The sequence below is a fragment of the Trematomus bernacchii genome, unplaced genomic scaffold, assembly GCF_902827165.1.
Source record: "Trematomus bernacchii unplaced genomic scaffold, fTreBer1.1, whole genome shotgun sequence".
NCBI classification, from domain to species: domain Eukaryota; kingdom Metazoa; phylum Chordata; class Actinopteri; order Perciformes; family Nototheniidae; genus Trematomus; species Trematomus bernacchii.
This window is the reverse complement of record NW_022987851.1, coordinates 9,635,722-9,660,691: the sequence shown is the minus strand read 5'-3', so window position 1 is coordinate 9,660,691 and position 24,970 is coordinate 9,635,722. Positions and strand designations below refer to the sequence as shown.

General features: G+C 41.6%; 1 protein-coding gene and 1 long non-coding RNA gene across 2 annotated transcripts; one reads left to right on the top strand and one right to left on the bottom strand.

Annotated features, from left to right (window-relative positions):
• Nucleotides 1–787: 787 nt before the first annotated feature.
• LOC117468877 (multidrug and toxin extrusion protein 1-like) lies at nt 788–22,810 on the top strand (the record flags this gene model as incomplete). The annotated part of the gene is made up of 17 exons (XM_034113235.1): nt 788–844; nt 3,432–3,533; nt 3,624–3,692; nt 3,776–3,924; nt 13,117–13,159; nt 14,802–14,846; nt 15,411–15,508; nt 15,599–15,696; nt 18,724–18,837; nt 18,923–18,990; nt 19,104–19,212; nt 19,497–19,572; nt 20,672–20,741; nt 20,863–20,995; nt 21,116–21,210; nt 21,306–21,348; nt 22,283–22,810. Coding segments are annotated over 17 exons (1,566 nt in total), but the record flags the coding sequence as incomplete, so codon positions are not given.
• A 937-nt stretch (nt 22,811–23,747) lies between these two features.
• LOC117468757 lies at nt 23,748–24,228 on the bottom strand. The gene is made up of 3 exons (XR_004554513.1): nt 24,159–24,228; nt 23,848–23,980; nt 23,748–23,760 (listed from the first exon to the last, which is right to left on the bottom strand). It is a non-coding gene; the product is annotated as an uncharacterized LOC117468757 (long non-coding RNA).
• Nucleotides 24,229–24,970: the final 742 nt, after the last annotated feature.

Below are 24,970 nucleotides of genomic sequence, written 5' to 3'. Positions count from 1 at the left end.
AATACAGAAAAACTGCCGTTGCAGGAAAGACGGCCGGCAAAAATCAACTGACTGTGTGAACGTGAAAATTAATAGAATATCCCCTCCCATCTTCAGAGCAATCTGACTATTATAACATTAGCGTTAAGAAAGCTTACTTAAATATCTGCCATAAGTAACCGGATCAGAGTAACATTAAGTACAGTCCGCGGCACTGTGAGTGCAGACGTCGATGTGTCCCATTATCATTCATATCATATCACATCATAATATATCATATATTTCCTTATTTGAGTCAGCTTCTTGAGCCGTATCTGGCCGTGCAACACTCACAGTGTCACATACTGTATGCAGAAGTATTATTTTAAGCAACACATTAAGTTGACGAAACACTCGAGTCAAATGTAATTAAAGTCAGATCCACTCGTGTCTTGGACGGGGAAGTGATATCATAAACCTGTTAATGTACACATTCAAACACTTTTTCTTTTACCAGCTGTATTCACCTTGCAGGTGCAGCTATGTGGCTTTTATCCTGCATAAAGTGTAGTCATGGATGTTTAAAGTTTAACTTCTTCATATTTGACTAATATTAAAGTTCACTTTTCATTCAGGAAGTATGACGCTGCGCTGTCAGTACGCTTGTCCATGTTTGAGATTGGTCGAATGCTCCAAATACCACCCCTTTCATGTGAACGCGCACCTAACTAGATAGGACACGGCTGGCTTGAGCGATCCACTTGATAACCAGCGTCGTAGTACAGTTTAGCGAGAGCGCGTATGTTTTGGATTGGGCCAACCGGCTAACTCAAACATATCCAGGTTAGGAAAATCCGGCTTCGTAGTACATGGCTCTGGAATCCTGGTAAGCTTCCAGCATGGTATATTTAATACCAGTGACGTGCGGTGAGGTTCATGGCTGGTGAGGCACTGACTCACTGAGTCAGATTTATAAATATTATATTTTGACCTTAATCGAAATATTCTGTTATTTTCAAAAGCTTTTTTAGTCTGATGCTTCGATTCATTTTAAACAGACCGTTCAACAAAAGGATACCCAAAATCTAAATATTGGATTGTTCTTTCTTAGTAAGATCCCATTTTCATTACAAATGTGGTCTTACCTTGACTTGAAGATGAAGTCCATGCTATCCTTCTGGACAACAATCTCTATTACTTTTTTGTAAAAGTCCTCCTTATCTTCCTGTAGTTTCAAAAGTCTAGTTTGTTGTTACGTCTACCGTCTCTGCGTAGAATTACAGTAGCAACAAGAACCTGTGGGCTCACGTGCGCCCCCTTCAGTGCGGCAGAGGTTATGGCTGCCTCCCCTGGTGCATTTTCATTGCCGTTGAGACCAGCGAGCCTAAATATCATATATACGTGAAATAAGTTATTTAGAGACTATGGATGGCGAGGATAAATGTAATAAAGGGATCTACATACATTACATTGGTGACCTACAGTGAGATGGTAACAGGCATGTGCTTAGGGCCCGCTTTCCAGCCAGTTTCTGTGGGGTGACGCATTCTGAGGTGAGGCAGATCTCATCTGTGCCTCACCTCACCCCACAGTAACTGGCTTGAGCGCGCTCACAAAATAAGTGCCCGCGCTAAATTAGTGCCCGTGCTCCAGCAAGTTACTGTGGGCTTACGAGAGGCAGAGCACGTGCCTGCCTCACTTGTCATCGCTCCCGTAGCGGAGCTCGGCAAATTTGCTGATTTTGACTATAAAAAGCGATTAGAATCATACATAAATCACACTTACAACACAGATCAGTGGAGACATTTTATTATTATTACTATTTCGTTTTTCTTTAGTTGTTTTTCCGTTACATTGGAGTATGACAGGTGAGGCTCTGCCTCCCCTGCCTCCACTGACTGCACGTCGCTGTTTAATACTATTATTTATTAAACATAAACTGGTGATAGATGGATGCTGTTTTTTTTAGCTGGCCAGGATGGCTGGTTTAGCTGGTTTAGCTGGTTTAGCTGGTGCACCAGCTAAACCAGCTAAACCAGCCATCCTGGCCAGCTAAAGTGTCCAAAACCCCTCTAAACCAGCCAGTCTGGTCAACTCAGTTGGTCAGGCTGGTTGACCAGCTTGACCAGCTAAGTTGGTCGACGCCGCAGCAGACAGGGAGAATGAAAAAACATGGATAAAAATCAAAGAAAACGAAAAAAGAAAAAGGTGGGGCTGAGAAGGCAAGAGAAAAAAAGGTGAAGTCACTCGCAGGTGAAGCATATAAATGTCGCAAATGTACAGACCTTTTTGGCAGCAGTGCTGCTACAAGCACTATCATCAGCAGCACAAGTGCAAGATGATGAAGAGAATGATGAGGGCGCGAGTTCAGATATACAGCCAGCCTCCTGCGTTCATGATGAGGGACAGAGAGTTGAGCTGGTGGAAGAACCAGCTCAACTGGCACATACAAGTGCAGGGCAAGAGCAAGAAGTGGGTGACAATTATCCCTTGAACTGCATGAATAACTGCAGCCTAATAAACAGCTGATTTCTAATAACTAATAGTACTGTATTTTCTTTTTCTGATGCCCCCCCGTTGACATTTCATGTGGCCGGACTGGGTCAGTTTCCAGGGCTGAATTCTAGTCCCAGTCCGCCCCTGAGACAGGCCATGTTAACATTGAACAAATAGGCTCATCTTATTATTATACTGTGTGGTTAACTACAGTAGGTCAAACTGCTTTCTTAAATAATGTTCAAATTGAAAATGTACATATATTATATAAAGTATAATAAAAGGTAACACAAAAAAGCCTTACTACAGCAAAAAATGCTACCTATTTGATGGACAAATTAAATGTATACTAAAACTGTAACACCAAGCCTTCAATGTTACTTGTGTGTAGATGCAGCCCAAGGCACACGAGTGACACAACTTCAGATGGAGGGCCTAGCACACTTTGAGCCGGCAGCACTAACTGACAGTTAAGAAGTAGACAGAAGAACAAATACTTTATTAATGCCACAAAGGGAAATTCAATCTGTCAATATATTACAAATGCACACATACAAACTGAAAGTAGTCCCAAGTCGTAAAGTTTCACTATACGAAATGGAAATGTGATGTCTTCAACAGCAAGTCTGACATCTTTTGAGGATACCAGCAAACACCACATATAACACTGCTCACACGTACCACAACACAGGGAATAAGATTTAAAAAGAGTTCGCTTCTTTACAGTAGCTAACTCTGAGGATGCCCTATAGTCACAGTCCACCTGTTGAAGACCCGTGGACTAAATAATAGGCTCGATGGTAAAATGTAATAAAAAATGTCTTTAAAAAGGCCCAAAATAGTTTGCAGGCAAATAGGTAATTTAACTTACTCAAAGTTGAAGGTAGCTGAAATACTCCCCAACAGTGTAAACTACTACACTGAGTATGTGTTTGTTGTCTTAGTTACTTTTGATTCATTTTTATTTTTCTCAACAGGTCTTGTCCCATCTTTTGGCTTATACATTGAGTTTTGTAAGTGCTATTTTCTGTGGCCATCTGGGTACGGTGGAGCTGGCAGGGGTGTCTTTGGCTACATCAGTAAGTACAGTACAGTAATGTTCTTCCAGTGAAAGGTGAACCAATAAATAAAACAGAAATCATCCACTAATGTTTTGGTTAAATCCTCAGGTTATTAATGTTATAGGTATATCTGTTGGAAGCGGTTTGGCTTCAGCATGTGATACTTTGATTTCTCAGGTATGAGCTTTAGCCTGACATATAATATTTTTCATCAGGTGTGATAAGTATCGACTGAAAAATAAAAATCTTTCTGTTTTTAGACCTATGGGAGCCAAAACCTTCTGAGGATTGGGGTCATTCTTCAGAGGGCAATCCTCATTTTGTTACTGGCTTGTTTCCCATGTTGGGCAATTCTCATCAACACAGAGGCAATTCTTTTGGCTGTCAAACAAGAGCCAGAGGTAGCCAGGTAAGCTGTGAACTGCTTTAGTTTGTTTTGCTTTATTTATTTATGTATTGTAAGAAAAGAGTATACAGTGGAGGAAATACGTTTTTGATCCCCTGCAGATTTTGTTAGGTTGCCCACTTACAAAGATCTTAACAGTCTATAATTTTATAGTTTTATTTTACTAATGAGAGAGAGAATATAAAAAAGAAAATCCAGAAATTTACATTATATAAAAGATAAAAATTGATTTGCATTTAACTGTGAGAAATAAGTATTTGATCCCCATGCAAAACATGTCTTAAGGCCCTAACACACCAGGCCGTATTCGGCCGTCTTCGGTTGTCTGGCGACAATGCGTTCCTTGTCGCCCAAAGTCAATTTGGTGTGTCCCGAACCCTCGGCCGCGACACGCCTTATTTGGCCTTCCACGGTCGACACCCGGCCGATTCAACATGTTGAATCGGCCAAAATACGGACACTCACGCATGCGCAGTTCGTACGTGCTCGGCTGAAGTCTTTGCGGTGTGTTCCAGTGCAACACATGGCCAAGACGCAGGAGAACTCGTCGATGGAACTGTCGGTGTCAGTGTCGGCGAGTTCTCTGGTGACTGCCTGGTGTGTCAGGGCCTTTATGCGGCTTTCACACCAACGCTTTTCCCTTTCTAGCTCCTAGCTAGAGCTTTTCTGGTTCAGCTCCGGTTTCCCTTTTCTGCTCCGGCTCTGTTCACACCGCCCAGAGCTGCCGCTGCTGCGTCATGACGTCACCGTTTACATCGCTGATTTTCTCCCCAACGGAGCTCACAACAACAACAACGGGGGGGGACTGCGTCGGGTCGATGATCGTGTTGCTTTTAATCATACGAAGCCAGATTAAATTAAATAACGACTTCTCCAACCTTATACTTTTCTCCAGAGTGCCGTGGTTCATTGTTTATTAATGTGTTTCAGCGGCATTTACCGACCGCTGCAGTGCTGGCTGCTCTTCCACGGGAGTTTATTCTCCCGTTAGCTCCGGGTTAGCTCACACGGCTCTAAAGTATTCACTGTCTGACTGTCACACAAGCAGCTGATACATATCCCCAGTTCCCCTTAAGTGAATGTGTGTCAGTCTGAATTGACGCTGTTTGGCATCACAACGCTGTTATGAAAGTTTCTCTGGTATAACATGGGTGATGTTAGCATAGCATGCATGCAGCTCCCGGTGTTTTATTGATCTTTGTCTTTTTGTTTACTTTTATTCTCTTAGTTGTACTTTTTTCTTTGGATATTTATTTTGTTTTGCAGCGAACTATGGCCACGTTTTACTTCGAACGTTTTCTGGTCATTCTTCTGCTACTTTTTTCACTTTTTGTGTCGGAGAGCCATGCTCAGAGGAGTGATGGCATTGTTTACACGCGTGAGCAGCTGATTGCGCTGTGCCGACCCGTGCTGCTGCCCGGAGCCAGGCATGACATCCCGGAGGAGCTTCGGAGGCTCAAGCGGGGCTGCAGAGCTGGGGCCAAGCTGAGGATGAAGAAGAAGATGAGGTACAAACCCTGTGTACCGGCCATCATAATGGGGAACGTGAGGTCTTTGGGGAATAAGATGGACGAGCTCCGCGTGCTGACGAAGACGCAGTGGGAATACCGTGAGTGTAGCATCATGTGTTTTACCGAGACTTGGTTGCACTCGCTCATCCCGGATAATAACACGGCTCTCCCCGGCTTCACGAGTGTTCGGGCGGACAGGGACGTTATTCTGAGCGGTAAAAAGAAAGGAGGAGGGATTGCACTGTATGTGAACGAACGATGGTGTAATCCTGGACATGTTACTGTGAAGGAGCGTTTCTGTAGCCCGGACATTGAACTGCTAGCTGTGGGATTACGTCCATTTTATCTACCTAGAGAACTTTATTCTGTCATCGTAGTTGCTGTCTATATTCCACCGAACGCGGACGCGGAGGTGGCTGGTGACGTCATTCACTCCTCTGTGGCCAAACTCCAAACTCTTCACCCAAATGCATTCATAACAATAACTGGGGATTTTAACCGTGCAAAACTGGACAAATCTCTGCCTACATTCACTCAGTATGTGAAATGCCCCACCAGGGGAAATAATACTCTGGATCTTCTATATGCAAATACCAAGAATGCATATTGTGCCACTGCCCTCCCCCCCCTGGGCAGATCTGACCACAACCTCGTCTTTTTGGCTCCTAAATATGTCCCTCTGGTGCAGAGGCAGCCTGTATCCACCAGGACTGTGAGGAAATGGACTCCAGGGGCTAATGAGGCTCTACAGGACTGCTTCGAGACCACTGACTGGGACGTGCTTTGTGTGCCACATGGAGAGGACATCAATAATATGACTGACTGCATCACAGAATACATCAACTTCTGTGAACAAACAATATTACCGGCTAAAACTGTCAACTGTTTCCCCAATAATAAACCCTGGATTACTAGTGACCTGAAAACTCTTTTAAATAAGAAAAAGGAAGCTTTTAAGTCTGGGGACAAATCAATGCTGAAGAGTATCCAGCATCAACTGAGAGACAATTTGAGGAGGGGCAGAGATTCGTACAGGAAGAAGCTGGAGACTAATGCCGCGTTTCCACTACAGCGCGCAGCCCGGTTTAAGAGGGCTGTGACGTCAGCGGCCCGTTTGTGGTTGCGTTTCCACTTGGCCTAGTACCGGCCGGCTGGTCCTAATTCTCAGTTTTTCTGGCCTCATAAAATCGTGGGGCCAGGGCCAGAGGCAACCGGGCTGTGTTTGTGACGTCAACGCTCTCGGCTGCTGATTGGTCGGAGAGAATCGTCACAATCTGCGCGCGAGATAATCCATTTTTACAAACAGCATTTTTGTTAACGGAGGAGCTACAACAATGGCAAAGAAAAGCACACCATGGTCGGTCGAGGAAGTGACGACGTCCATTATATTGCAGATGATAAGGTCCAGCGGGTGCTCGACGGGACAACTCGCAATATCAAAGTCTTTCAGGAGGTCTCTACACAGACACTGGACTCTCCAACGGCGTTACTGGAGTCTGCATGGTACGTTTTTGCTAACGCTGTGTTATTTGCTTGAAAGCTTTGTGTCCCTGCTTTGTGTCCCTGCTTTGTGTCCCTATCTGTTTTAAAGCTCACTTCTAACAAATAAGTCTATTTTATCCTTACATTTATGTTCGACAACCCCGATGGAGCCCCGAAGGCTAGCTAGGCAGATAGCATTAGCGAGAGCTATTGTTTGCTAACACCATATGTGCCATTGTTTACGTTCAGTTTGTCTTTTCTATAGTTGTTGTTGCTATTTATAGTATTGTGCTGCAGTAGTTTGTGGAATTTACAAGTCATGTTTCTGTTCTAGATGATTACATTGGGACTAGCGAGGAGGAACAGCGAGGAGGACACAACGTCCTCTGCATCAACAGCACAAACCGAGGAGGAGAGGATCTGGCCCTGCAGGAACGGCAACTGGCCCAGCAGAATCAATGCCATGTCTTATCTTATTGCTTGTTGATAAATAATTGCACCCACCAGCGATCGCACAGAAAGATGGCATCATCTAGGCGTCCCTCTGCAGTCAGAAATATCATAAACACCATCGTCCACAAAGCACTGTACAGGGGTTTATGGATTTAAGAGAATACTTATCACAGTGAAACCTTTATCATCTGTTGCAATTAAAGCAAATAAGAGAATAAATACTTGGTTAAATAATACATTTTAACTCTTTAGCAGGACAACTCTGCATACTGTTTGAAATTGAGTTTGCTAGCTTGAGGTCCTCCTCTAAAACATAACATTACATAATGGTATTAAGAATACATGATAAATACATGTAGAAAAATTACTCAATTGTAATACCCTCGTTGTGCTAGACTCAAACACATTGCTTATATATTTCAAAGAGAAGAGAACAAAAGAAAACACCTATACAAAGAGAGCGGTGCACAGCGCTTAATATTTACTTGCACTATATTTCTGTTGATCTGGGTTATTGTGTTGCACTGTTGGAGGAGCCTGTGACCTAAGATGTTCATTGTCATAACTACACTAGCTATGTTCGTATGACAAAATAAAAAACCTTGAACCTTGAGGCTGTGTCTTTCAGACAAACCATCATAATCATATTATTTTATGCTGTGGATACTTTAGCCTCCATCCATGTTAACAATTTTTTACACTTGCATTTATGAATATAGTTCTGTTGTGTTTTACACTTTTGTATTTATGTTTATAGTTTGCTTTGATATTTGCTTAATTTATTAGATTATTATTATGGGGGCAGTACTTGTGCTTGAAATTCAAATATTTACTAAATAGTCAATTCTGATAACATTTTTTTGGTTTAAATAATTTGACAAACACATGTATGTGAAAAAGAAAAGATGTATTTATGTTCAATACAATACAATGAATATTTAGGTATTACACGTAGGTTTTCCTCAGGCATCCTGAAGTTCTCCACCCACTGAGTGTGTGAAAGATGGAACAATCACATTCCACCACTCGGTAGCTCGGTCGGTAACTTCTGAAATACACAAACAAAAGCATACATATTTTAATACGTAAAAGTGGTAGCTACAATTAATTAAATACTTGAAATACTTTGGTCGTATAGGGAGAGTGAGCCTAAACACATTGCTAGTTAGCGAACGTTAGCTTACCAAGTAGCATTGTAGTTAGTAGTGATTCGAGTCGTCCTGTAGTCTCTGCGGCGTAGGAGGACTGCCCGAACTCTCGCGTCAGCTTCTTCTATACCTCGTCTTGCTATACGTCGCCTCTTTCGAAACAACTCTTGTCTATTTCTTGTGATAATAAACCACACAGCAAAAAACAAGCAAACGATCGCTTTCACATCTCCATTGTTGTGTCGCATTGAAGATGACGTCACGGCAGTTTTAAGCAGCGTCGCTCCGCCTACACTGTTACTATAGATACTGACCCGGTTCCTAAACTGTAATGGAAACGCGCCACAAAGTGAGCTGGTCCTAACGAGGCCGGGCGCGGCCAAAGGAGGCCGAGCGGGGCCGAGCGAGGCTGTGTAGTGGAAACGCGGCATAAGCTCCAGCAGAACAATAGCAGGGATGTCTGGGCTGGGATGAAGGCTATCACTGGCTTCAAAGGGAGAGACAGACTGACTGTGGGCACCCTGGAGAGGGCCAACGAGCTGAACACCTTCTTCAATAGGTTTAGCTCTCCGCCCGCTGCTGTCTCCTCCACTTCCTCTTCTCACCTCACCTCCTCCTCTCAGCCTGGCGTCAACATCCCCCCTCTGCTCACCACCTACACTTCACACCTCTCCTCCACCACCCAGCCTGGCTTCTGCACCCCCCCTCTGCTCACATTGCCGCTGACCCCCCCCCCCCCCCCTCTGCTCATCTTGCCTCAGACCCCCCCCCCTCTATCCCCCCTGCCATCAAGCCCCCCCCCCCCCGCTTCACTGTGAGCACAGGACAGGTCCAGAGTCAGATGGAAAAACTCCACCAAGGCAAGGCTGCTGGCCCTGATGGTATCAGCCCCAGGGTCCTGAGGACCTGTGCACGCCAGCTGGCTCCTGTTCTCCAGTATATATTCAACCTGAGCCTGCACTTGGAGACCATCCCGGTGCTGTGGAAGACATCATGCGTTGTTCCGGTCCCTAAAAAGACAACTCCTTCTGGGCTCAATGACTATCGCCCTGTAGCACTCACATCTCATGTGATGAAGGTGCTTGAGAGACTGGTCTTGGCCCATCTCAGACCGCAGGTGAGATCATTCCTTGACCCTCTGCAATTTGCCTACCAGCCTCACCTGGGGGTGGACGATGCCATTATTTACCTGCTGCAGCGTGCTCACTCATACCTGAATGGATCGGGTTGCACTGTGAGAATCACCTTTTTTGATTTCTCCAGTGCATTCAACACGATCCAGCCTCGGCTACTGAGTGACAAGCTGCAGGCTATGAGGGTAAACTCGTCCACCATCTCCTGGATTACCAACTACCTCACGGACAGACCACAGTACGTCCGGCTGGGCAGTGTGCTGTCTGATGTGGTGGTTGGTAGTATTGGAGCCCCACAGGGGACTGTGCTGTCTCCTTTCCTGTTCACCTTATACACCTCTGACTTTCTATACAACTCAGAGTCATGCCACCTGCAGAAGTTTTCGGATGACTCTGCAGTGGTAGGGTGTATAAGGGATGGACGGGAGGAGGAGTACAGAGCGCTGGTGGGTGATTTTGTTGAGTGGACTGGAAGAAATCATCTGCTTTTGAATGTGGCCAAGACCAGAGAGATGGTCATTGATTTCAGGAGGAAGAGGACATCTCCTCCTCTGCCCCTGTGCATTCTGGGAGAGGATGTGGCAGTTGTGGAGGTCTACAAGTACCTGGGAGTGCACTTAGACAATGGGCTGAACTGGAGGATCAACACTGACGCTGTGTACAAGAAGGGGATGAGCAGACTCTATTTTCTGAGGAAGCTGAGATCCTTCAACGTATGCAGTAAGATGCTGGAGATCTTCTATCAGTCTGTTGTGGCTAGTGCACTCTTCTTTGCTGCGGTCTGCTGGGGGGGCAGCATCAGAGTCGGTGACACCAGCAGGATCAATAAACTGATCAGGAAAGCTGGGTCAGTCATCGGCATCAAGCTGGAACCCTTTGAAGCTGTGGTGGAGAGGAGGACACTGAACAGGCTGTTGTCCATCATGGATAACCCCACCCATCCTCTCCACCTGCAGCTGGACAGTCAACGGAGCTCCTTCTCCAACAGAATGCTGCAGCTCCCCTGTCACAAGGACAGATACTGGAAAACATTCCTGCCCACTGCAATAACACTGTACAATAAATTACCTCTGGCTGGAAGAGAACTCTCTGCTCCATAGTTTCTCTAGAAATAAAACCACCTTGTACATTTTACTCACACATAATCTGTTTCATATTTAATACTCCATAATTCCATATATTTTGAATATATATATATTTGTATATATATATATATATATATAATATCTGTATGTATATTTTCTATTTTGTATTTTGACATGTATATTTTATATTTTATTTTATATTTTATTTTATTTTATTTCTATTCTTGTATATTTTGTTTTATTGTAAAATGCCTTTTATGCTGCTGTAACAAAAACAATTTCCCAATTTGGGATCAATAAAGTACGATCTATCTATCTATCTATCTAGCAACCGAAGCTAAACTGACTACTTGCTAAGCCGTTTTCTACAGGCACATTTTACCGGCGTATTTTTCATTATGATTCTACTTGTGATAGTCGGACATGACAACCTGTGCAGCCCATGTATTGATTCCATCCGATAGCTGCTATAATAACAAACAAACGTCTGCCTGCTCTCCACAATGATCAATAACAGCGAACGGATGGTCAAAGTAAGGTACAAATAAACAGAATCACACGAAGCCTGGTTAGTGTTGCCTGACTTTATAAAGTGTGTTTTTTTTTTTATAAGTGTGTGGTTGCCTTCTAGTCACTTTGCTCAGCGCTACTGCTTGTAGGCAGACATGACGAGACTCTTCAGTCGACCCATGTTCAGGGGAGGTGGGTTTAGTTTCCTGCATGCCTCGACGTAAGAGAGACGTAAGCGACACCGCCTCTAGCTCCGAAGCTCTTGCCTCTAGACCGACAATTTTTTGGAGCTGGAAGTGAACCGCATTCCGGAGCTATGAGGCGGCGCCGCTGCGGTGTGAACAGGAAAAAACGGTACTTTTCAGCTCCAGCTCCGAGCCGGAGCTGAAAAAGCGCCGGTGTGAAAGGGGCATTAGTACTTGGTGTAGAAACCCTTGTTGGGCAGCACAGAGGTCAGATGCTTCTTGTAGTTGGTCTCCAGGTTTGTGCACATCTCAGGAAGGATTTTGGTCCACTCCTCTCTGAAGATCCTCTCGAAGCTTCAGCTCCCTCCACAGATTTTCTATGGGATTAAGGTCCGGAGACTGGCTAGGCCCCTCCATCACCTAAATGTGCTTCTTCTTTAGCCACTCCTGTGTTAGCCTTGGCCGTATGTTCAGGTTTATTGTCCTGCTGGAAGACCAATTCATGACCCATTTTCAGTGTCCTGGCTGACGGAAAGAGGCTATCAGCCAATATTTTCCCAGTACACGGCCCCGTACATCCTCTCCTCGATGCAGTGAAGTCGTCCTGTCCCCTTAGCAGAGAAACCTCCCCAAAGCATAATGTTTCCACCTCCATGCTTGACAGTGGGGGTAGTCTTCTGGAGGTTATAGTCAGCATTACATTTTTTTACATTACATTTCATTTAGCTGACACTTTTATCCAAAGCGACTTACAATTACCAATTACAGGGACATTCTCCCTGGAGTAACTAAGGGCTAAGTGCCTTACTCAAGGGCACACTAGTGGTGGTGTTCCTGGCGGGATTTGAACTCACAACCTTCCGATCTTCAGCCCACCTCACTATCCATTAGACCACCACTATCACATCTCTCTTCCGCCTTGCAGGCGCTGCAGGATTTTATCCATTATGGTGTAGTGTGTTACCAATAGTTTTCTTGGTGAATGTGGTCCCAGCTGCTTTGAGATCATTAACAAGTTCCTCCTGTGTAGTTCTTGGCTGATCCCTCACCTTTCTCATGATCATTGATACCCCATGGGGCGATATATTGTGTGGAGCCCCAGACCGAGGGCGATTGATGCTCATTTTGTCTTTCTTCCATTTCCGAATAATCGCACCAACAGTTGTCTCCTTCTCACCAAGCTGCTTTCTGAAGGTCTTGTAGCCCATTTCAGCCTTGTGCAGTCATCAGAGGGTGCGGACCTCAGGGTCAATCTTGTCCCTGAGGTCCTTAGACAGCTCTTTAGTCTTGCCCATGGTGGAGAGGTTGGAATCTGATTGATTGATTCTGTGGACAGGTGTCTTTTATACAACAATTTGATATTAGCACATTTTTAAAGGAACAGGACTTATGTAACCGGTCTGTGGGAGCCAGAATTCTTGTTTGTTGCAAGGGGATCAAATACTTACTTCCCACAGTTAAATACAAATACATTTGCATCTTTTATATAATGTCAATTTCTGGATTTTCTTTTTGATATTCTCTCTCTCTCTCATTAGTAAAATAAACCTACCATTACAATTATAGACTGTTCATTTCTTTGTAAGTGGGTGAACTTACAAAATCAGCAAGCGATCAAATACTTATTTCCTCCACTGTATATTTCAAAGTATATTTAATGTTGATATTGAAGTAAGATTTTTTTCTAGGGTGTCCCAGTTGTATGTGAATATCTTTTTGCCAGCTCTTCCTGTGAGTATTTCTAACCTCTTGGTATAAACCTATCCTATCTGCATTCAAAAATAACATTTTTCTATTTATATATATATATTAGGGCTGTCAGTCGATTAAAATATTTAATCGCGATTAATCGCATGATTGTCCATAGTTAATCGCGATTAATCGCAAATTAATCGCACATTTTTTATCTGTTCTAAATGTACCTTAGAGGGATATCTTTCACGTTTTTAATACTCTTATCAACATATGAGCGGACAAATATGCTTTATATGTTTGTTTATTATCATTTGAACAATGACAAATATTCTCATGAATATTAAACACAACAACCTCTGAACATTACAAATATTCGCCTCAATTCAACCTGGAACCTCTCATACAATAATACTGTGTGTGTGTGTGTGTGTGTGTGTGTGTGTGTGTGTGTGTGTGTGTGTGTGTGTGTGTGTGTGTGTGTGTGTGTGTGTGTGTGTGTGTGTGTGTGTGTGTGTGTGTGTGTGTGTGTGTGTGTGTGTGTGTGTGTGTGGAGACACTGTGATGGATCGTTGGAGCTATGTGCAGCTCAAGGCATATATGCTCGAATGGGAGCTGCCTGGACGCTGCAATCATGTTGCGCGTACTATCCGTGCTGAGTGTGCTGACTTTTCGTACAATGTCCCACTGTCTGGCTACCTGCATAAAGTCAAGTGCTCGGCGCAGTTGTCGGCGAAATGTCATTGAAACAGCTCCTTATATCCGTTAGCGCAGCTAGCTAGCACCAGATGCTAACAACAACAACACGTAAGGTGTGCCTCGCTCGCGCGAGTCGCGCCACACATACACACTCCCTCCCGGTCCTCCCGATGGCCAGTCCGGGCCTGCCGGTGAGCGTGGAAGTGTGGTCTGCCACAAGCGGGCGGCAGGAGCGGGGCTGTCAGCATCAGCTTGTCGATGGTATTTTAAACTCGATGCGCTCTGAAACTACGGCGGCCGAGGACAAAAAATACACATGCGTTAATCGCGTTAAAATAATTAGTGGCGTTAATTTTTTTTTGCGTTAACGCGTTATTAACGCGTTAACTTGACAGCCCTAATATATATATATATATATATATATATATATATATATATATTTATATTTATATTTATGTGTTATAAGCTAACATTTTGGGAATAAATGGCACTTGTTTTCAAGGATTGATTTTATTCATTTTCATTTTTTATTTTCATTCTCATTTTAATCCTTATACTGTAAGCTATATGTATTCCCAGATAAAAAGCGTCTCTCGGGATATACATATATATATATATACACATATATACATATACAAACATATACATACATATATATATATATATATATATATATATACATACATATATATATATATACATACATATGTATATATATATATATATATATATATATATATATACATATATACATATATACATACATACATATACATATATATATATACATACATATATATATATATATATATATACATATACATACATATATACATACATACATACATATATATATATATATATATATATACATATACATATACGTGTGTGTGTGTGTGTGTGTGTGTGTGTGTGTGTGTGTGTGTGTGTGTGTGTGTGTGTGTCCAAATATATAATTGAGAGATTTCCTTCTTTGTTGTAGGCTACATTCATGTATGCATTACAAACAAGTTATCTGCAAAACCAGGTAAGTCCATTAGATAACTATCTGATGAGATGAATTAAGAACAGGACAGGTTGATTACATGAAAGAGAAGTCATAAAGCCAAAATGTATCCAAAAAGGATATTAGCTGAAATGCTATTCGTCAGACTTCTATTGCAGTAATACAGAGTTGCACCAGGTTGCAAGTTGATGTGATATTAGAGGTCAGCGTCCGAATGATGATGAAAATGAGCTCAGGGCATATGAATGTGTATAAAATTTAGATTTGGACCAAGGTTTTGTTTTGCATTTATTGACTTTGGTAAATCAAATTCACATCTTTCCTGTCCAGGTACTGAGTTCAAAACCTGTACATTCTGCATCTCAAGGACTCAACAACGCTATAGAATGGTCCCTTTACATTTAAAAGTTACAAATGCTCTTTATCAGGTACAAGGTATCATTTGTTAATCATACTTCTGTGATGGGATGATGACTCAGTGTAGGAAAACCCTTAACAATCTCCTGTAGTAATCTTTGTGTTCTCACTTTGCCAATGTCTAACAAGAATATATGTCATTTATATTATATGTGGCTCTTCTCTCAGAGCATCATATGGCCGCCGGTAATCACAGGCCTTATAGTCAACATTCTCAATGCTGTCATCCAGTATATCTTCATCTTTGTATTACATCTGGGAATAGCGTGAGTATTGCCTATTGACTTGTTCAGTAACGCCATTATTGCTTTTTTCCCCCACAAAACCAATATTTTGCAATGAAATACTCTTTACAGTGGTTCTGCTGCTGCCAACGCCATATCCCAATACTGCATGGCTACAACTCTGTTTGCTTATATCATTTGGAAAGGTCTTCATAAGCCCACCTGGGGAGGTGAGTAACACATAGACTGACAGGGTTTGGCAAGAGTGCGGACCTAAATGCAGAACAAACAGGGGAGGCAGATATACTGTAAGGACAGGAACAAAAAGCTACGTTTATTAAAATGAAAGCTGTACTTACAAAAAAATGGCAGGAGCAGGCGAGGTGGAACAAAAAGAAAAGAAACAAAGAACTAAACAGGAACACTCAGGAGACACGGGAGGGCAGACCAGGGAAATCCAGAAAATCAGAACCAAACCACACGAAAAACGACGACGAACTGACAAGGAACACAAGGGAAAGCAAGACTAAATACTAGGGCTGTCAGTCGATTAAAATATTTAATCGCGATTAATCGCATGATTGTCCATAGTTAATCGCGATTAATCGCAAATTAATCGCACATTTTTTATCTGTTCTAAATGTACCTTAGAGGGATATTTTTCAAGTTTTTAATACTCTTATCAACATATGAGTGGACACATATGCTTTATATGTTTGTTTATTATCATTTGAACAATGACAAATATTCTCATGAATATTAAACACAACATCCTCTGAACATTACAAATATTCGCCTCAATTCAACCTAGAACCTCTCTCATACAATAATACTGTGTGTGTGTGTGTGTGTGTGTGTGTGTGTGTGTGTGTGTGTGTGTGTGTGTGTGTGTGTGTGTGTGTGTGTGTGTGTGTGTGTGTGTGTGTGTGTGTGTGTGTGTGTGTGTGTGTGTGTGTGTGTGTGTGGAGACACTGTGATGGATCGTTGGAGCTATGTGCCGCTCAAGGCATATATGCTCGAACGTGTGCTGCAATAGCGCGTACTATCCGTGCTGAGTGCGCTGACTTTTCGTACAATGTCCCACTGTCTGGCTACCTGCATAAAGTCAAGTGCTCGGCGCAGTTGTCGGCGAAATGTCATTGAAACAGCTCCTTATATCCGTTAGCGCAGCTAGCTAGCACCAGATGCTAACAACAACAACACGTAAGGTGTGCCTCGCTCGCGCGAGTCGCGCCACACATACACACTCTCTCCCGGTCCTCCCGATGGCCAGTCCGGGCCTGCCGGTGAGCGTGGAAGTGTGGTCTGCCACAAGCGGGCGGCAGGAGCGGGGCTGTCAGCATCAGCTTGTAGATGGTGTTTTAAACTCGATGCGCTCTGAAACTACGGGGCGGCGAGGACAAAAAATACACATGCGTTAATCGCGTTAAAATAATTAGTGGCGTTAATTTTTTTTTGCGTTAACGCGTTATTAACGCGTTAACTTGACAGCCCTACTAAATACACAAGACAAGACACAGCTGGAGAGGGGAAGTGAAACTAATGCCCCTTTCACACCGGCGCTTTTCCAGCTCCTGCTGGGAGCTAGAGCCTGAAAAGCGCCGGTTTTTCCTGTTCACACCGCAGCGGCGGCGCGTCATAGCTCCGGAATGCGGTTCACTTCCAGCTCCAAAAAGTTGTCGGTCCAGAGGCAAGAGCTTTGGAGCTATGACGCGGCGTCGCTTACGTCTCTTACGTCGAGGCGTGCAGGAAACCTTACTTTGACCATCCGTTCGCTGTTATTGATCATTGTGGAGAGCAGGCAGACGTTTGGTTTGTTATTATAGCAGCTATCGGATGGAATTAATACATGGGCTGTACAGGTTGTCATGTCCGACTATCACAAGTAGAATCATAATGAAAAATACGCCGGTAAAAAGTGCCTGGAGAAAACGGCTTAGCAAGTAGTCCGTTTAGCTTCGGTTGCTATGCTAACATCACCCATGTTATACCAGAGAAACTTTCATAACAGCGTTGTGATGCCAAACAGTGTCAATTCAGACTGACACACATTCACTTAAGGGGAACTGGGGATATGTATCAGCTGCTTGTGTGACAGTCAGACAGTGAATACTTTAGAGCCGTGTGAGCTAACCCGGAGCTAACGGGAGAATACACTCCCGTTGAAGAGCAGCCAGCACTGCAGCGGTCGGTAAATGCTGAAACACATTAATAAACAATGAACCACGGCACTCTGGAGAAAAGTATACGGTTGGAGAAGTCGTTATTTAATTTAATCTGGCTTCGTATGATTAAAAGCAACACGATCGTCGACCCGACGCAGTCCCCCCCCCCGTTGTTGTGGGAGAAAATCTCTCGGCAGCTCTGGGCAGTGTGAACAGAGCGGGAGCTGAAAAGGGAAACGGGAGCTGAACCAGAAAAGCTCTCGCTAGGAGCTAGAAAGGGAAAAGCGCTGGTGTGAAAGCCGCATCAGAGGCAACAGGTGAACACAATCAGACAATCAAACAGGAGGGAAAACACAGAGACAGGAAGCAAATACAGACATGAGAGAGGAGGAGAACACCTTTCAAAGTAAAACAGGAAACTGACAGACTGACTACTCAAAAATAAAACAGAAAATAAACCGATCAGGACATATAATAGGCCCAGCATATCATTAGCAGGTGCTAATGAATCATTCCAGGGTTGAAGAAATCTCAAAGCGGTAGGATTGTAGCTCTGAAGAAACAAAGTGTTTAGATTAAACATAGTTTGGAAATAATAATGATTATTGCATTTCTTATTTGACTGTTACAATATATGGAAAGCAAAAATCGAATTATGTTAGAAGTCCTCCAAGACAACATAACACGACCTACTATATTAAGAGACAGATTCAAGGCTGTATGTGCAATATGTTGTTTCAGAAACATCTTGTGACAGTTATTGATATATTGTAAAATAAAAGAACGTCAATAAAGTGAAGGATAGTGTGGTTACGTTCTTTAATTTATGAAGAAAAGTATCAATTTCCCCATATTTTGTTCTACAAAGCAATATAAAGTGCATTCAGACTTCTCTCTGTTTTATTTAATATTTCAGCCTTTATGCATACTGCAAAGGAACCCTTTACTGTGCATTGCTGTTTTTTCCTAATTATTTATTTGCTTTTACATTTTTTATCGGAAGTTAAGATAATTTATATCGTAGTTGATCAGATTGAAGATGAAATGATTGAGAGAATGAATTATTTATTTATTTGTTATTCTTCCAAACAGGCTGGACCAAAGAGTGCCTGCAGGACTGGGGCTCATACATGTACTTGGCCATCCCCAGCATGGTCATGACGTGTGTTGAGTGGTGGTCGTATGAGATTGGAAGCCTTTTGGCAGGTAATGCTACAGGCCACTTTGTGGTTTAAAGCATTTGTGTGAACTAAAGTTAGTAAGAAATCTAACGGCTGTTTGTCATTAACAGGTCTAATAAGTGAGGTGGAGCTTGGGGCTCAATCAATTGTGTACCAACTGGCAAATATTGCATATATGGTAATCTGTCCTCTAAAAATGACTGAATCTGCATAAACGGTTATGGTGTCAAATGAATGACCAATTTCTACACGCAGTGTCACAGCATTTTAACGTAGTATTTTTGTTATTAGTTCCCTTTGGGTTTCAGTATAGCTGGCAATGTAAGAGTTGGACAAGCGCTGGGAGGCGGAGACACAGAGCAGGCTAAGCTGTCTGCTAAACTGACAATATTCTGTGCAGGTCAGTATGCTCTTCAAAACTATTAATGTGGTTTATAATATCTTATACAAATGTATTTTAAGTCAAGATAATTCTAGAATAATTTATATTTCGAACTGTTATTTCACTAAAGAAATACTACAAGGTTGTCTTTGACCTGGAATAGCATGCCTTGAGCCAAAACGTTTTCAAATGGCTAGCAGAGCTAATTATTGTCACAAGATTCTCAGTATATTTACAGAAAATAAACTTTCTTTAAAATAATGAAACCTGTGGAAAATAAGGTCTGTTACTCTTTAACACAGGGTCCATGTCTATATGTTGGTCAATTCTCCTTGGCAGCCTGAAGGGCCAGATGTCATATGTCTTTTCAGATGATGAGTGAGTAAAAAAAAAAAAACCCTTTGCAACCACAACCATATTCTTTACTTTTGTTTAAAAAATAACACAGGGGCTGTTGTGTTAACAAACACAGAGTAAACTTTTGTCTGAGGGAGATAATCGGTCTCCTAAATGACCTTTCACTATTACAGTGAACTTTGCCTAGATATTCCTTTAAATATTAACTTGAAGTAAATGTTTTGCTCATTATCATTGTGACTGTGACACCACAACTGAATTGAAAGGTTTAAAATAGTTCTTTTTATGTTATCGTACTTTAAATTGTACTTTGCTTGAGTATTTGCATGTAATGCTCCTTATGCTTTTAATCTACTACATTTCAGAGGCAAATATTGTACTTTTTACACTACATTACTAGATGTATTAAACTCTCCTAGCTACTTTGCACAAATGAAAACACATGATACATGTGTATTTTTAATTTTTAAAAAAGGTGTCTAAAATTGGCTCCACTTTGCCAAACTACATTATTAATATGATTTGACATTTATAAGAATAATATTATTCTACAACACTGTAAAAGAGAGCCATTCTGTGTACTGAATACTTTTACCTTTAAAACACAAAGTACATTTTAATACTTGTACTTCCATACTTAATTTCAGGATTTTTACTTGAGTATTTTAAGACGACAGTAAGTAAAGGAACTGAGAACTATTTCCACCACTGCATATTAACTATGTCTCTTTACAGAGAACATTTTTGGATATCTCTTATGAAAGCCAGTTTAAAAAAATCATTATTCACCATCTTTAAGAATAAAATGTTAAATCAGGCTATTCATTATATATGTAGAAACCCCTCTTTAAAAATCTTCAGAATATAAGTACAAATGAAGCTGGAAAGCTTGTTGTATGTACAGCTACTGAAGTAGAGATTTATGGCTCAGATTCTAGAAAAAAAACATTTTGAGGAAACTGATTTTAAGGAAATGTTATACATTTGGCAAAATACTACATTAGAATAAGGGTTCAAATTGTATCTAAAATATATTCAACTTCCCCAGTGGATTGAATCCAATCTCATGATGTCATTTTTACCTCCCACACACTGAACATTTGAGTCTCACTTCTTTCAGACAAATCCGGCAAAGGGTTACTGATGTTTTGTCTATATATGCTCCATTCATGATCCTAGATGCACTATCAGTAAGTATTACGGAAATGTCATGCAAACAATATCTTATGATAAACCTATAGATTGCCTTTGCAAAATACCAGGTGCTTTCTTTCCTGTCTCACCATCTCTTCATTCTGTGTGCGTGGCTAGGCTTCCTTGGGAGGCATTTTAAGAGGAGCAGGTAAACAGAAGATTGGAGCCATTTGTAACATTTTGGGATTTTATGGTGTCGGTTTTCCCATTGGTGTGCCACTGATGTTTGCAGCCAAATTGGGAATCATTGGTAAGATGTACAGCATGTTTTTGAGCCTTCAGCTTTTTGTTGCCACAATGATGCTAACTGGTTATTTTAAAGTTTTTAAACCGGTGTCTTTTAAGTATGAGAAATGCTTTATTCCCTCAGGACTATGGATAGGCCTTGTTACCGGTGTGTTTCTGCAGGTCATATTCCTATCTTCTTATTTGTTAAGAATGAACTGGAATAAAACTACAACAGAGGTAAGGAATTAAGAGTCTTCACATTCAGAGTCTAATAAATCTTCGCATTGTAAAAGGTCTTTATGAATAAACATTCATACATTGTTTTCTTGCAGGCTCAAATCAGAGCAGGAGTGGTTGGGAGCTCTACAGACACAAGTAAGACTCCACAAAACACTGCTTGAGTCTGCCTGTCTACTGTTCTTGAAATGGCTTGAGAAAAATGTTGAAACATGCTTAAAGTGACAGGTGCAGGGGACATCTTCAACAATATACCTATATACATAGTATTTATATAGTTTCGGTCATTTATCAATGCTTCATATATGACTTTAACTATTTAACAATTGTTAAATAGAGTCAGCCCTATATAGATCATTAATGTTCAGCAATTAGCTGTGAAAAGAAGAATCTCATTTATTAAACATGCTGCTGTCATCTCAATAGAAGTTACTGTAACGCAGGGGTGTCCAAACTTTTTTCACGAGGGCCACAAACAGAAAAATATACGAAGGGCTGGGCCACTCACTCGACTATATTGCCTTATAAGTTCAGTTATAAGTTAGCAAAATCAATCAAATGTAGGTAAATGATGCTTGTGAGGATTGGCAGCTCATCCCTTAAAACAGAAGCCTCAGAGTGATTATAATAAGGAGAAATAGGAAGGGTGTATTTCAAGCTTGTTATGTAAATAAGTCACTGGGCTTTTTTCTTATCAACTAAGATATGTTAGAACATGTTTCCAACTTTAATTGACTGAATGTATTTAAAAAGTGGTCTTATGAACACATGAATACTACTGTGTAATTTATTTTTACATTTATATTTCAGAAGTACAATATAAGACAAGCACAAGTTTAATTTGTGGGCCATATTTCATTATACTTTTTTAATTTGCTGAGGGCCGATTCAAAATGGTCCGCAAGTTGCATTTGGCCCCCGCTCCGCAGTTTGGACACCCCTGCTGTAACGTATTAAACTAAGTTAGGAATCAATAAAAACTAGAATCGTGCATCAAATGTTAACGCAAAATAGGAAGAGTTGAACGTAAAACACTTTACAAAAATGTCAGATGAAATATTTTTCTACTCAGACTCACAGGACAGTGCAGGAACAGACACCGTGGAGCTGGAGGACCGCGAGGCGGGGGGGCCCGCAGTGAGTCCGGGGGAGGAGGAGCTGTCTCTCAGAAGTCTGCTTCTGCGCAGAGGCCTGGTTCTGGCTGTCATGCTATTCATCCTGGCTGCTGGAATCATTATTAACCTGCTGATCAATAACTTGGTTACATGATTGTGAGCAAGGTCAATTCTATTCAGCAACTCGAAGTATTCGAGGTAACCCCTAAGGCACTGCTGCACCGTCTGATGCGGATGTTTGTACTGTATCGCACGATGCCAAAGAAGGACATGCAGAAGACAGTCACAGGTGCAGGCGGGCAGAAAGTAATGAATTAATCTCCTTAAGCAATACATAACTCTTGAGTCATTATTTTACTAGATGACCCTTTGCATCTGCTACGGTCATTAGTGAATCCTCTCACAAACACATTCTGTCAAAGAAATTAAGTCAAACTACAGACATTGCCAAAACATTTGTATTTAATAAATAAAGTTTTGTGTTATTCTTGGAATCAACATTTTATTTGGACTTTTGGAAACACAAGTGCAGATGTAACATAAATATGTAATTATCCATTAATAAATTAATTGCGTAATGGAAAATATTATTTCATCCATTGCCAATAATTCATAATATTTTATGACATTGAGTGGGAACAATGATTTAGTGATTAATGATCTTATGGTTATCCTTCTATTGGGACCAGTGCAGTGGAGAACGTTTCATCAGGGGTATATGTCGTATTGATCCAGTCCAAAGTAAAGTTGGCCTCTGAATGCAGCATCTCTGGCAAAGGCACCAGGAAGTGCACGCTTGCTCCCACAGCCAGAAGTGAAACTGCCGCAAACATAACGGGGCCTCGTCTGAGGATCAGCTGTGTAGTGGAGAGACGGCCTCCCTTCAGCTGCTGGACCACATGTCCCCTCTCTGTCTCTGTGTTCCCGTTATGGCAACCGGAGCTCACAGACATGTAGCCGTCCACTGACTTTGGAGAAAGACATTGCCCGTTATTTTACTTGGTTGAGTCATATAGATGGCGAGCAGTGTCAAACTAGCCAAAGATAGCAAATATGTCAATTGATAACAAGAGGAAGCAGGCTTTGAAAATAAATATAGATTAATTGTTGGGTTTGGCCACTTACATTCCCATTACTCGCTCTCTGGTAATCAGTGTTGTCACCCGCAGTGTCTGACAGGGCATCTGTGCTTAATAAAGTCATGGGAGTGTTTTTCTGTGCTCGCTCCACAGCCTGCAAACAAATACAAACAACAACTTTACATTTCTCAAAATCTTACAATAGGTTTTAAATGCAAAATCTGTAAGTAAGTCCAAATCATGAGATGCTGCTGAACGTGCCTCCTCTGTAATTGTCTTCCAGTTGAGCTTGAAGATGACAATGGTGTAGAAGGTGGATAATACAATGACACAAATGAGTAGTCCCAGCCAAAAACCTGCAAAGAAAAATGTGTCTTTTATGGGAAGAGAAGGTTTCAAGTGAATGTTTTTTTAGTAAGTAAAAGGTCACTTCATGTAATTACCAATTATTCCCATTTTTGCAACAAAGGTCAAAGTAACGCCGATTGGAAGTGCTATGCCGTAGTATCCAAGGAAGTTGGCCACAGCAGGAATCTTCTGTTTGCCTGTTCCCAAGAAGATGCCTGTGCACACACACTAGGATGTAAATAAAAATATCTCAAATCATTAAGCAGTCTCTCCATTGGCCGACATATTGTATTTTCGGGATAGCTAAAATAAATTATATTTGCCTGGTTATGCTCGCACAATGCAAATATAATCTGGTAATATACTATGTATGCTTACAGTAACTAACAAAAAATGGTCGACTCACCACAATACCATCAAAGAACTGAAGGAAACAGTAAGCATTTATCAAGTGCGAAACCAGACCTATGATCTTCCTGAAAAAAGGTTTTATAATTAACATCTATTTTTCTTGTTCAATATTTGTATGTAGCAATAGCAGTATAAAAATCGTAGTTTTACAGTTATTGAATAGTGAGTGCAGTTCTCACCAGTGACGTGCGGTGAGGTTCATGGCTGGTGAGGCACTGACTCTTTCAGTCAGATTTACAAATAGTATAGCCTATTTTGACCTTAATCGAAATATTCTGTTATTTTCAAAAGCTTTTTTAGTCTGATGCTATGATTAATTTTAAACAGACCGATCAACAAAAGGATACCCAAAATCTAAATATTGGATTGTTCTTTCTAAGTAAGATCCCATTTTAATTACAGTTGTGGTCTTACCTTGACTTGAAGATGAATATAAGTCCATGCTATCCTTCTGGACAACAATCTCTATTACTGTTTTGTAAAAGTCCTCCGTATCTTCCTGTAGTTTCAAAAGTTTTGTTTGTTGTTTGCGGTAGAATAACAGTAGCAACAAGAACCTGTGGGCTCACGTGCGCCCCCTTCAGTGCGGCAGAGGTTATGGCTGCCTCCCCATGTAATTGTTTCATTGCCGTTGTATGATAAGACCAGCGAGCCTAAATATGATATATACGTGAAATAAGTTATTTAGAGACTATGGATGGCGAGGATAAATGTAATAAAGGGATCTACAAACATCACATTGGTGACCTACAGTGAGATGGGAACAGGCATGCGCTTAGGGCCCGCTTTCCAGCCAGTTTCTGTGGG